At 41.2% G+C, this 14,930-nt stretch overlaps 1 protein-coding gene across 10 annotated transcripts in view; it reads right to left on the reverse strand.

Moving 5' to 3' along the window:
• Positions 1–14,930, reverse strand: part of B4GALT6 (beta-1,4-galactosyltransferase 6) — a 98,303-nt gene that overhangs the window by 41,275 nt on the left and 42,098 nt on the right. For 7 of the 10 annotated variants that reach the window (XR_006209864.1, XM_042962043.1, XM_007093057.3 and 4 more), the window contains 2 exons: positions 9,922–10,046; positions 3,855–3,971 (listed from right to left, as the gene is read on the reverse strand). Coding sequence is in view for 9 of the 10 variants with exons in the window: in XM_042962043.1 (XP_042817977.1) it covers positions 3,855–3,971; positions 9,922–10,046 (242 nt within the window). In the remaining variant the exon portion in view is untranslated. Of the gene's footprint in view, positions 1–3,854; positions 3,972–9,921; positions 10,047–13,194; positions 13,645–14,930 lie in introns of those variants that run through there. The other 3 variants (XM_042962047.1, XM_042962049.1, XM_042962048.1) reach the window with 3 other exon arrangements.

Genomic DNA, 14,930 nt, shown 5'->3' on the forward strand with positions numbered 1-14,930 from the left:
ATTAGGATTCCACTTTCTTTTTCAAACTGGGATTAATGACCGTCTTCTGTTTTCTTAGTTTTCTATGTAACTATTATTACTCTGTACAAAAACCTCAATAGATATGTCCTCTACTTATTAGTAATTGATGTAGTTCAAACACATCAAGTCACCTATCAATTCCTTCTCCACCCCCTCAAGCTCGACTCCAGCTCCCACTGCCCTTGATTCTTGCTCCAGTTTGGACTGGTCTGACAACGTGTGACTCTCATCCTAGGACTTTGTTCCCTACATCACCCCTGTTTTGATTTGGCTTTCTCTCTTTGCTAAGGCACACCCTTCAACAGCTTCCTAAGTAAGGATGCATGAAAAAAAAAAATATATATATATATATAGTCAATGAATGCTTGAAAATGCCATCAGTCTACCCTCACACCTGGTTGATGTATGGGCTAGGTAAAAACTTCTAGGTTAAAAAATCAATTTCCCCTAGAATTATAAAGGCATGGCTCAACAATCTTCTAGCTATCAGTGTTACCAAGAAGATTCATAGTCACCGGTAATTTTTCCTATAGAACCTTCTCGATATCTTGTCTTTTTAATTTGTATTCTAAAATTTTGAAATAAAATGCTTCACAGCAGGTATTTTATTTGCATACACATGTGAGCCCCTTTAATCCAAAGACATGTCTTTCCTTCTGGGAAATTTTCTTGTATTATTTCTTTGGTCATTTTCTTCCCAGTCCCTCCCCAATTTTTTTCTGCTCTATTTTTCCAGAACTCTGCTCAGCAAGTCTACCACCAAGTGTGAATAGGGAATGCCAAAGGCACTGCACCGGCGCCTCATCTCTGCTCCAGGACGTCTGGGCCTCAGCTGGGGGACCCACTTCCAAGGTGGCTCACTCCCCCAGCCGGCAAGGTGCTGCTGCCAAGATGATGTGGTTTCCTCTCCACAGGGCTGTTCGAGTGTCCTCATAACCTGGTAGCTGGCTTCCCTGAGAAAGTAATCCAAGAAACCAAGTTGCAGAAGCAGCAAGGTCTTTTATGACCTGCCCTCAAAAGCCACATGCTGTCCTTCTGCAGCTGGGCTGCCTACGCAAGTCAGCCCGTATTCGCTGGAGACCACTCAGGGGCCCAGTTACACAGAGGCAAAATCCCTGCGGGCCATCTTGGAAGTGGTTACCCCCGTGACATTCTGTCCTGATTGATCTTCTTAACTTCTTATGTTTTAGTTCTGTTTTAGGAGTTATTTTCTTAGTGATCTTCCAGCATTCTACATTTTGTTTTAATAATGACATTTTCTTCTACAGTAACTTCCTTATTCTGACTATTCTTCATGATGTCCTATTTTTGCAGATTCGTGATCTTTATTCTCTGTGGATACTGATTATGAGCTTTTGTTGTTCTTTGAAGATTTTATCTGTTCCCTTCACTGTCTCTATTATCTACTCTCCCTCTTGTTGGATCGTATTCCCACCTGGAATCCACTCCCCATTATTCTAGTCAGGGCTGCCCCAACTTCACCTCCTCCGAGAGGTCTTCCCTGAACACTCTATACAAAAGAACACGTGTCCATGCCCTTACTGCTCTCTTTGCCCTGATCTTTAGCCCCGAGCACCAGCTGCCACATCATGAATGATTCACTGCCCATCTCTCCTCACCAGAACGAGGGGCCTTGCCTTGGTTTGTTCCCTGCTGTATCCCTGTTGTTGAATGAATGAAAGGGCTTCATGGAGGTGATAAAGCGATGAGCTGGCCTTTTCCTTTGGAGATGTCTAAGTACAACATCAGGCATCTCCTTTCTGAGGCTAATCTATTTCTCTAATAAAGACACAAGTTATGCTCTGTTGTCAGCTGGAGGGGCTGGGGGGATTTCATTTCTAACTGCTGGCTTCAAAAACCCCAGACAGAGAAAAGGCCTGAGGATCCCCAGGGTCCGTATGCAGACTCACTCAACCCCTCCTGCTTCGAGACCCCACAGCTTGGCTGTGCTGGCACAGTCAGGTCTTTGGTGTGGTTTCTCCACAGGATAAACTTTCATTTCTTACAAGACACAACAATCACCTGGCAGCACGAGCAAAGATGAGGAACTGGGAATGTGACTGTTTTGTAATCAAACTTTTTAAATCAATCCCGTGACTTTATGGCCAGTGCTACGGTCCGTCTGTGACATCTCTCAAGTGCCAGGACCTGCAGGAGCTTGTCCAGCAGACTGCCTCCATTCTTGTCACAATCATCCTCAACAAGCACGGGGCTTTGAACATCCCCTGCTTTGCTAAGGGAGTCATCAGTGCTCCATCTACTTCCTGACTTCCAGAAATGTGTTGAAATCTCTCGATGACCATCACTTTGTCCTTCTGGTTTAAAACCTTTTTTTCTTTCACTCTCATTTTTGGTGTTTGGAAAGGAGAAGTGGTAAATATGTGTATAACCTCCCACGTTTAACTGAAGTTCTGAGCCGAACTTCAATTGCTTAGCACTTCTGGGCACCAGTCCAGCAGAAAAGCCACTCTTCTATTTCATATGTGGTAAAGATGTTACTACCTCAAAACCACCCACGATCAACTACGTGGGCCTGAATTAATATCGATCAAGGCTGAGACTTAGACTTAAGAAGTTTATAAAATATGGATCTTAGCTGCTTTGCAAAGGTTGCTCCATCACACACACACAAAAACTCAGTGGTTCTGAACTCTCAGAAGAATATCCCTTTACAAACACTGACACTGTGCCCTCTTCGATAGCTCAGCTGGGAGGGGGGAGGACCATGAAAACACGGATGCAGACGTCTCACCTCCCAACACATTAAGGAGACTGAAATTTCAATAAAGGAAACTAGCAGTTGGTAAAACTGACCTAGAAGTTTTTACTTATGGCTATCCTGAAAGTAGCTAGAAATTGTGATTTGTTATCAGGTAAAAAAAAAAAAAAAATCCATTTTCATAGTACAGGTTGTTACATTAAAAAGTACATAAAAGCACATAGATGTACTATATGCATCATCATATGCACAGGAACAAACCTGACAGGGGTAATTTACATACAGGGAAGTATAAGTTCTAATAAATAGCAAGCATTCACAGGGGTAAAAATAGAGGCAAAAAGCTAAGAACAGATCTAAAATAAGCCACAAAGGAGCTGGAAAAACATACTAAATATAATAATCTTAGGAACAAAACTTGAATATTTTCCACACAAAATACCCATAAGCATCTAATAATATAAGCTAGGTCACTTTATGCCTACTGATAAATAAGGAAATACATTTTTAGTCAGGTTTAGTGTGAGTAAAAAGAAGGAGTATCAGGATAAAATGAGGTTATCAATATCAAGCCCAAAGTAGCCAAATTACAATATATTTGAAATACAAACAAAATGTACATGTTAGAAATGCTACATAGAAATCACTGATAAAATTCAGCAAATGCCCTAGTGTTTGAGAGGTGGGGTGGGGGAAAGATAAGTTAAGAAATCCAAGATGATACCTTAATATAAAACTAGGTAATGACAGGAATGGAAAAAAACAAAAGTATGGCAAATATCTCCAAAGGGTTCAAATAAGACTGAAAGAAATTGTATATATGGAATAGTGAGACATGAAGAATATTTATGGAGAAAAAATTAGCTGATAATATGAAAAATAATTCAAGAACAACATTTCACCTTAATAGGTAAGACATGATGATTAAAAATGATAGGAGCATATCAACTGATAAATGGATTAACAAAATGTGGCATATATAATACGCTTAATCCCAAATGAGATTTTACCAAAATATAAAACCAAAGATTCGCCCTAAACTAAACATTTTTAATCCCACCATATCAAAGAGTTCAAGTTCCACTATACTTACCATTCTGAAAAATATTCTCACCTGTTCAATGACATAAAAGGCAAATTCCAGCCTCTGCTTCTGGAGCATTGGAATCAGATGCAAGAAAAAAATTGGGAGATGTTCATGGCGATTCCGGAAAGGAATGAGAACTGCCACCTTTAAAAACAAAATAGTCACATATGTAGATAAATATTGCACAGCAAGCCCTAGAGGTAAAGATAAAAACTGATCCTTAAAAATTTCTGAAAATTTTAAAGTCAAACCTTCATAGATTTTCTCACTAGAGATCCAACAGTGAGAAAAAACAGACCTGGCCTTTGCCTTTGTTCCATTTCCAGTCTTGTGAACCTGGAAGGTGTAAGTGGGTTCTGAGGGCCATTCCTTACATTGTGATATTTATTTATCGTATGGTCACCATGGAAGTCCTAGAAAGACTTCAAAGGCCTGATAAAATCAGGTTTGGGGATGGCAAAGACTACTGTGGAGAGCAGACTGGAGAAAGCCAAAACTCGATTCAGCGAGCTGGTTAAGCCAAGAAGTAATGGAAGCTTGAAATGAGGTGAGGGTGGAGAAGAGAGGTACATGAATTTTTGGAACATGTGAGAAATGAATTAACAGGACTGGTTTATGGATTGGATATAAGGAGGGTGGGGAAGGGATGTGTCAAGAGTAACTTGACACAAATTAGATCGTAAATAATAAATTCTGACTTTAAAATTGAATTTAAAAGACATTCCACTTGAATATCTACTATCTTACACATGGCTTATTCAGCCTAGAGTTATTTTTGAGAAATATAACAGATATATCATAGAAGTTTCATAATAATATTAGTTATTTTTCATTTAATCAAAATGTAAAATTAAATTTTTGATATTTTATGTTTTTCAGTGGTAGGATAATACTGAGTTTAAAATGAAATTGATAGTAAAATTACATTAAAATGTTAAGCTTAACAAAGAAAAAGTAATGCAAGCAGTAGAAAACAAAGAAATTCGTCCAAAGAGTTTTTTTTACCTAAAGAACAAAAGAAAAAACACATATATGGAAATTAAGTAGTTTTTCAGTAAATCGATGTTTCTCCTAGTGGGAAAGAAAAATTATTGGGGCTCTTAAAAGCAAGACTAAAAAACACCATCTATATATAAAATAGGAATAAATGAATAATTATTAACCACCACTTACTCAAATCCTCTATTTCTTGGATCCAAGATTTGTCATACAAGCTAACTTACCCTACAATTTAGACTTTGTCCTTGAAAATGATGAAATGTTTTCTAAACATTGCTTTTCTTAGCTAAACTGGCTTTATTATAATTGTGAATTTTCTAATGCAAATTGAAATAAAAACAAATGTTTTATACAGATTATAAATCCCCAAATCATTAGATTTTCAAAGAACTTAACAGTCAAAATATATCTAATTACAGTATCTATGTGTCACTTTATATTCTGGATTTTAAAATACAGTTTAAACTGGTTATAAGAGAAAACTTTGTAGGAACATTATATCTGGGATTTACTAAAATTTCACCTATACCAAATAATTTTTACTACTGAATGAATAAATGTAAATAATTGAGAGGGCATAGGTTCTGGACCTGGTCCTATTTGTAAAATCAGGTCATGACGTTAGACACAGTCAACAGAAAATAGTAACATTTACTAATGTATTTTACATTACCAGGATAAATAGAGAAATTTTTAAATTATTAAAATAGTTTCATTTTAAAAAACCCACAAAAGGTAGTTTAGCAAAACTGAAGATGTCTAAACTAGAATCACCACCACTAGTTTTCCCTAAATGCTGATGAGACAGCAGAAAAAGAGACAATGGCTGCTATGACACTGATATTTTCATGTGTGCACTATTTTATTTTCAGTGAGTTGTAAGAACTAAAGAGGTTCTGGTGCCTCTCTGCCAGCCGCACTTTTAATCCCATTCCCTTCTGGTTCACCCGTAAGGTACCTCTTGAACGTAAGGACCACAAGGTTGCCGGAGCAAGGCTAACTCACATCCAAGAGTCTGCCCACCCCCAACATGGCGGCCACTGCTCATTCTACACACATCCCACTGACTGGGGACCTGCTGATGGGTGTCCAGTATTCATTGCTGGCATAGTCACAGAACTCCCAAAGCAACACAACTCCCAAGGCAGCTAGGGACCCCTACGTTCACTCTTAGGAGAGCAAATGACTACGAAAAGTAAAAGAAGGGGAAGAAGTCAGATGGCAAGAACAAATCCCTACCACTGGCTTTACCAGATGTGAACAGTGTGGTAACTTCTGCAGAAGTAAGGGTCAAGCTTGCCCTTCCTCATTCTGAATTTGGCCACAAGGCAGCCGCCTGTGACAATGTAAATGGGCTACAAAAGCAGTTAAGGCGAATTATTTAAAGGAAGATATTTAAAGGAAGAAGCTATTAAGTAGCTGCCGAGTCCACATTAAAGATGGTCCACATTAATTAAATACAATTATGCTGAGTGATGGGTTGAACATATAAGAATAGACAAGGTCATAGCCTCTAAATCAGCAATTTGTTCAATGAAGCATTTAAAATATCAAGACTTGTGGGGTTTTTTCTTAACCTTACAAGGAAACTGAGAATATTATAAAAGAAAAAAACTACCAGTGTCTTGGCAAATTCAAAATAAGCTAAACTGTTGTCTTAATAGCAAATAAATGGCCACATTTTAATGAGACCATTATCAAATATTTTGAACATGCCTAAAGCAAAGTTTTTATTAAAATAAAGCAAAACAGTATCTTAAAAATTCATTTGGCATGTCCCTTCTTGTGGCGGTGGAATGACATTCTCAACAGTTTACAAATTATTGTCTAGAAAACGACGATCTCAGGGTCCTGCAATAATATATTTAAGGTTCAATAACCTTTGCTTCAGGACATTTCTCACATGTGCCCTAATTTGCTGTGCGAGCCACTCTCCCATTGATGCATCTCCAGTAGAGACAGACAACATCTGGTCGTTATCTTCTGCAAAACAGCACTTCATCTTCACCAATCCCTCCTCGCCACCTCTTGTTCAAGCAAAATTATCCCATTCAGTTTGCTCCCACTTTAAGCCACTAATCTTACTGAATTTATGCACCTACATTTCTTGCTTGCTTATGTGCTCTTATACTCACCATGAGGAGATTAGCAAGAAAAGTGTTTACTACATACATTTTCCCCACTAAGTTTTTGTCCTACTTTCTTCAAACTTCAGGCACACCACCGGCTACAGTGTCCCTAGACGACTTGGCTGCAAACTTGCCTACTTGAGGGGTGCGGTAGCTCTGTGCCACTGACAAAGACGGAACACAGTAGAAGTTGCTGTGCTCTCTCTTCGTCAGTGGTTTCCGGTCCATCGTCCTCATCCTCCCCATTTCCAGTGTCTGCGGGAGCTTCTCAAACAGGAGGCACTTGATAAAAAAAAAAAAAAAAAAAAAAAAAAAAAAAAAAAAAAAAAAAAAAAAAAAAAAAAAAAAAAAAATGCAGGTTCTTGTCCCTTTCCACCAATAAAATCAGAATGTCTGAGGACTAAGTTCAAGAATATTCACTTTTACCAAACACCCTGGGTAGTTCTGAAATAGATGCTAAGACTCATCTTTGAGGACTAGATATGGAACCCTGCCTCTGAGCAGACACCCACAGCAGGCAGCTGCCTGCTTCTTTAAGCCTTTAGGCTTTAGACCTCCAGTTCAGACCTCCACCTGACCCCTGCATGGAAAAGCAAGGTCATAGGTGAACACTTCGCCTTTTAATGTCCAGAAAAGCATTATCATCTTCCTCTTCCAAACCCCTTTAGAAATAAGCTTGCCTGTATAAGGCCTCCAATCTGTGCTCCAACCCGTTTTCCACGGGAACCTGTAGTGTTCAAAATACGTGAGAATTGCTGAAATCACTCGGTTTCAAAGATCTCAGTTCCAATTAATTGGCCATTAATGAACTTAGTTGTTTTTTTTTTTAAAGAAAAAGAACCTCAAATATTAAGAATCAAGTTGGTAGCAGACGTTTAACATAAATCTAGTAATTCCTTCTTTCCCTCTCTCTCAACTCTGTTCCAAGATTAGAATGGGACATCATTAGAATGTAAACAGGTTGGAGGCAGGGAGAGAAGGGGAATGCCCTTAATTAGTTAAACACGGCAAGTACCAGTCACCTCTGAATCATGTCCAAATCTCTTCTCATACTTTTAGCTGCATAGCTCAGAACCAGAAACTGTATTCTGAGAACGGTTTGCATCAAGTTGAAATAACAACAGCATTACCATACGGTTCCTAAATAAAATAAGCTTATTTTTAGATCCTTGAATTAGCTTGCTCTTGGGAACTCCACTTTCAATATTGTTACCTAGTCATTCACACGGAGTTTATAGTCTACTAAAATCTTTAAATAGAACTACTTGTGTGTGATATACTTTTCTCCCAGAAAGTGAGAAGAAGAAAGCAAACCATAAAATTTAAAATCCAATGTCTGATATAGACCAATCAATGAAGGAAGAACAAGAACACTAAATGTTCCCAATCCCAAATTACTCTACCACAGTGCACAATGCACATCTAAGCAGTATGCTGTACCCCACCTAAACACGTCAGAAGACCAACCTCTATGCTACCCCACAGCTGTTGAGATTAATGATGCTTTTTTCTCTTATTAGCATTCAACATACTCATCACCCAAGAAAAATAATTTATTTGCCCAGGATCTGTTTTAAAAGTAGAATTGTGTAAATTAGGTCCTATTTTGTATACAAATGTGAGAAAAATCAATCATGAAATATGAAGATTCATTTATTAACGGAGTCTGACCAGACAACTGTAAAATAAATGATTTGCCAAAATTTGTACTGGAATCCATTTAAGTAGTTTCACAACTTCTTTGAGGCAAAAAAAAAAAAAAAAAAAAACACCCTAACATTTATTTAATAATTTAGAGCAAGGCTCTCTCTCCCTCTCCCTCTCTGCCCTTCCCCTGCTCATGCTCTCTCTTCCAAAATAAATAAATAAACTTAAAAAAAAATGTAACAAGACATTTATTTGTCTTGTAACCTCAATTCAGCAAAACTGGGTTTAGTGCTTACCTTAGACAAGATAATATAGTGTTATCTGGTGTTAGAGATGCAGATAGAAATAACACACTTCCCCAACACAAAGAGTTCAAGGCCAATTAAGTCAGAGCACTTTTATCTACATTCTCCTTCACAGCAGTGATTTTTCTTTGTACCAAAAGACAAATATTTTAGCAAAATACTAATATTCAAAAGAGGAACTGAAAACTTTTCCCAAATTAAGGCTATATCACAATCCTCCAGGATATAACTATTGATTCAATCCTCTGTAGTTTTCACCTGAATTCTGTAAATGCTATTTCCTACTCAAACATAACCACCTTACAGGAACATATATATATATATATATATATGCACCCACTCGCAAATTTCACAGTACTGTGAGCAACTCTGATTTAAATCAGGGTTTACAACTTTTTTTAAACCGCAGAGGCAGACCATTCCCTTAGAGTTTTTCAAACAAAACATTACGTAGAAGTCTGACAAGTCAAAAAGATAAAAAGCTTGTGCTCTGCCTTCTGAAACAGAGGTGAAGAACCCAAAGTTCTCCTTTTTGTGTCCCACTGTGACCTGCAAGCAGCCTCTTGAGGATGCTGAGACTCTAAGAACACCCCAGTGTGAGACCCAACTGGAAGTCACAGTTCCAGGACTCGGTAGGGCCATGCCTACAGGTGACAATGAGCGTTGCGGACAGCAGCAGGAGGCAGAAAAGTCAGAGCCTCTGCCCATTCCAAACAGAATGGTGACAAAAAAATCTGTTTTCCAAGCCAATCTCAAATGAGGCATTTACTACCAGGATCTCCAAGAGACAACGCACGAGCACACATTTTGTATATACGCAGAGGTGTGGTTACAGCCTTCCCAGGCAACACTATTAAATCCTATCTGAACTGTCAATACCTATACATTAAATACAAAAATTCTGTTGCCTTACATTTTGAAGACAAATATATTTCACTATATATTCTGAATCAAGCACACTTTTCCTCAAATGCACAGTAACAATTATATTACTTATGAAAAAATTTACCTCACCTTCCATCTGGGTTTACAGTCTTTAGGCCTCCAGTGACCTCCTGGCTCAATATCTAAATCCTTGGAGAAGAGTTGATGAATTTCATCAAAACTGATTTCACTTACATTGACATTGAGGAATCCCCCTAGAAGGTCAAACACGTGAAGAATTGTTTTAATACGAAGCAAGACAAACAACAATCGGTAGGGCTGATGGCATAACTTAGTTGCCAGGACAGTACAGTTTATTCCTGTTATCACCACATGATTGTTAGTATCATTCCCTTTCAGTTTTAGTTTGGATGATAAATTATAAAATCACTCCACTATCTTTGGTAAATCAGCCAAAGATAAGAGAAATCAAATTGTTTAATACAGCAAATATTTTTAATATTCTTTGGGAAACGTTTGCACGTCATTACAGATTAGCTTATTATTGTAATTTGACAATTTAGTCACATATTTTAAAACTACTTTTAATTTCCACATAGTCAACATAGGTAGCACGAGAGCACAGTCTGTAAGTGTTAATTAAGCGGTTAGATTGGCAGGAAACCGCCAAATCCTACCTTCTGTGTACTGGGGACACTATTTAACTTCTCTGTGCCTCAGCCTCCTTCTTTGCAAAAGCAGATGGTAACACCTGCCTCCCCATGTGGTTGTGTCCACTAGATGAAACAGTGCCATGAGAAGGATCAAGCAACAGCATCAACCACAAAGGTACACACTCAATATACGTTAGCTGTTCCTACTGTCCTCTACTGACATTTAAGAGAGAGAATTTGCAAACACAACTTAAGCAATTTATATTTTTAGCACCTACCCAGTATCCCCTTGATTTGCAAAACTGGAAAACTACAGGCTTTTAAGATATTCCTGGCCTACCAGGCACTCACTTTCTGAGTTAACAAATATCTTACTGGAGGTGTTTTTACTACTAGCTTTTCTGTTGTGTACCACTGAAATGACAAAAGACTCTTGGGTGGAAAGTCATTTCCATTAACTCAGTCGGAAACAGAACTGAGAACTAACAGAACTAAATTAGGTCTAACCTCTTCATCTCATAAAATACATACCAACAAATGAGGTTTCCCATTTCAGGTCGTCTGAGCCTGACTGGCCATGACTCCACATATAAAACCTTCAATTCCTCTTTGAGAGAGCCCTCTCCTTTCCTCCTGTCGTTCTGTACCCTAAGGTTTCACAACTGCGTCTCTTCCCCTCCCTCCCTTCCTCCTAACTAGGCAGGAGTATCAGTAGCTTCCATTAAACACTCAGGCATGCCAGCGAGAAGCATTGTAAAAACCAGATGCCAGGTGTCTGGGCGGCTCAGCTGGTTAAGCATTTGACTCTTGGTTTTGGCTCAGGTCTGATCTAGCGGTTTTGTGAGTTCGAGCCTCGGCGTCGGGCTCTGCGCTGACAGTGCAGAGCCTGCTTGGGATTCTCTCTCTCTCTCTCTCTCTCTCTCTCTCTCTCTCTCTCTGCCCCTCCCCACTCATGCTGTCTCTCTCTCAAAATAAATAAACTTAAAAAAAAATTTTTTTTAAATAAAAATTAAATAAAATACAAATGTCTACATTTCAAAGGGTAAGCTGGGGGGAGAAAAGTGCAACCTTCTAATGTCTGCCAGTTCTCCTGACTACATCTGTGGCCTTTTACCCTGCCTTTTGGGTGGTAAGATATGCAAAGTAGCTAATCTTAGAAAGATGAGGCTCACCTAAAAGGAAAGAGTAACGTATGAACTCAAAGAGAAAGGGGAGGTTCACAGCGTAAGACTGATCAATATAAGTACCAGCTCAGCTGACAAAGACTGAATCTACCACTGTAATCAAATAAAATTCACACAAACAAATCTGATGCACTTAATGGTATGCATGATTGCTAAAATGATAGTCATTATAAATAATAGGCAGTTCATATGAGTAACTGAGGCTGGTATTCTATATGCACTGTTAAACCAATTTTTTGGGCCTTTTTTCCAGCATGACTGCTTTAACAGCTGTAATCATCATTACTGTCAGCAGGGCCCTCCAGTCTCATTTGCTGTTGCGTTTTCATCTCAAACACACATGCACTGGCAAACGAAGAGGCAAGTCTTACGTCTCTCTTCTCAATGGGCGGGGCCTCCGGTGCCCACCACTTAACCATCTCTAATGCATGAGGCATCCAGAGTCCAACCTCCCTTCTGCCTGCCCCCCACGCACCGTCCTCAGAGTCCCTCAGCTGCCTTCCTATGTGCTTGCTGCTCTTTCCTCTGAAATCTTAATCTCATACTGGCTGAAGGCCAAAGACAACCCAGTGGCATGAAGTTGTCATGCCAGTGGTCACAGCAACAGTACTATTTTGGGGGTGAGGGGGGACGGATGGTAAGGGACAGGCCTCCAAGATAGGATGGCCACTACTGGGAACAGTAAAAGCGTGATCCGAAAGAGGAGAGGAAGAAGAAGCACAAAATTAGTGGGGTGGAGTGCAATGAGACAAACAACTCTTTTTTCTGAGCTGCTGCCTCGGCATTTCAAAGTATGATAACCATACTCACACCCAGAGTCTCACCAGTGAGATAAGAATGCAACTTTAGGATTCCTGCCATCACTTCCTCCTTTGCTTTTCCCCAGGGCACCTTTTAAAATAATCACTTAGAGTTAAGCCCACCAAAAAGTTAAGTGACCTCTGCCCCAACCACCCTGTAAGTGATAGTTGCTCTCTCTCCTGCTCATTCAACCTGGAACAGAGGACTGCCCTTCCCCCAGCTCACCGAGCCCCCTTGCTTCTGGGATCTGGAAGTAATTAAATCTTGTGACTCGACTTCCTTTGTGTGGGTGTGCTGAAACTGTAACTCCAGTCAAAATGACTCCCTGGGTTTCATTTCCCCAAAGTGGGAGCTCAGATGCTGAGGGAGCGCCTGCCTGCCCCATGTGGGTGGCATCTGGGTATTCTTAATTCAATATACCAGTTCTGCTTCTCAACACAACCGGTGATAATGATGGGATCGTGGGTGCAGTGTGTACCCCCATACAATGCCCTGGAGCTACAAATGGCTTACTAACTTCCTCTCCCAGACCACTCAGTCTCCCTGGGAAGGAACCCACTGCTTGCTGGCAGTCTGTGGCACTGTTTTTGCACGGCTGCGTACTGTTCACAAATCCCCACCCTAAATTGTCGATGCAGTGAAAGGCAGACTCCCCTGAAAAGCTGACCACCAGCAGGCTCCAGTCAGCAGTAGGTGTGTTTCCCACTAGTCCCTAAACAAGTCCCTGCTGTGTGCCAGGTCTGGAGGTAATCTGCAATACTCACATGCAAGAGTCCCAGCACCGGGCCAAGGTGAGCTAGTGGAAATAGCAGGACCCTGCCGCCTTTCCCCAGGCAGGGACAGTGGACAGGGCAGGGCAGTGGCAGGGACACGGAAGGGAGTTCTCTTAGATTAGTGCCACAGGTGTGGCTGGCTGCTGGGCCCACGCTGTTGGTGGCTGGGACTAGGGTGTTGAGCTTGGAAAGCCAGCCCTAACACATGAGAGAGGTGACTCTACCAGGGGCATCACGGACCTCTGGGTGGACACAATGCTGAGGTCAACAACCTCCTATGCTGCCACAATGCTTGCTGCTGTCGCAAATCACCCCCCCAACCCCATGGGATGTCAGGAGTCCCATCCTTGGTGTGGTACAGCAGGACACATTCCCGCCACAAAAGCAGGGCCCCTGAACACACGGTACCGGCTCCTCCCAAGTTCCCAGTGGAGGTTGAAAAACCACTAGACATTTGTAAGACCCCTGCTCAGATGGCCTGTTCGGTACCGAACAGCGTGGCATATCAACACGCCTAATCACCGGTGCTATGTTCCTGAGGCTTGGGAGCTTTCCCCAGTACATCAGCTACTGCTGCACTGGTGGAGGGGAACCCCGACCACTTGGAGGGTTGGTTGGAACAACCTAGAAAGGCAGGTGTGGCAGCACGAGTCCGGGAAGGGGCAACCTCCATCCCAGGTGTCCCCTGTCGCTATCCTTCCAACCAAAACGCCCAACCACCAGGGTGAAAAGAAATGGAGACAAGTTAATTATACAGAATAGAAATGCAAGGGTTTTCTAGAAAAATCTGCCCATAGGAAGGGGGAGAAGGGTGCAAATTGGCTCTTACAGGTCTTTGGAACTGGCTCTGAACTGTTGGTTACAGTGGCTGAGATGCGTGTCCTGGCCAGACTGGCCAAAGTCCTCAAAATTCATAACTTGTACCAAAAAAACAACCCAAGGTATTGAGGGCCTGTTTTATTACAGACACCCTGGAGGAGCCTCTAGACTTGTCACCACAACGACAGTACTCCCAAATGCATCGAGCCACCAGGGCAAGAGATGCAGACAAAAACAGGAATAGACTCTCAGGAAGAGACCTCCCCCACAAGCCTCCGGAGTCCACAGAGATGAGAGGAAGAAGCTGCCTCACCGGATGTGTGTTTCTATGGCTTGGCACCAGGCCTGTCCGTCCATCACAGTTATTACAGCCCGGGTTCCCTGCGCGTAGACAAGCCTAGATGAAGCATGCCTCCGCTTATATAAAATTGGGATGGGCTAATGGGCATGCTTCCACGGACCCCCTTGGCCACTTCCAACCCAGAGGGTGCCCTCGGGGCCAGAATCTAAGGAGTTCTTCTTAAAGCACCCCCACCCAATTATAAGGCCATACTGTTACAATTCACAGCAATGTTAGATATGGCATAATAGGCATTAGACCACATTAATGCTGTAGCTAGACATGAAAAAGATAATTTTCCTGAAGCCCAAATCTTGTTTGCCAGTAAAGGCAAATGGCCCCTCTCCCCCCTTCAGCCAGGAACCCAACAGAGGGCCCCCGGAGATATTAGGGCTTCCAGGCCGCTTCTCAGTCCCCATGGAGGAGTGGCACCTCAACTCAGCTCACTCTCTCATTAGATGACCAAAGGTCCCTCTGTGTGAGTGGTTCTGGACATCACGGGCCCCAATCCAGGACAGCTCAAATACAAGCCGGAAGTCTTTGCTCAGGCACTGTGGGCTCTTCAAGA

Source organism: Panthera tigris, chromosome D3 (assembly GCF_018350195.1).
Source record: "Panthera tigris isolate Pti1 chromosome D3, P.tigris_Pti1_mat1.1, whole genome shotgun sequence".
In the NCBI taxonomy this organism is placed as follows: domain Eukaryota; kingdom Metazoa; phylum Chordata; class Mammalia; order Carnivora; family Felidae; genus Panthera; species Panthera tigris.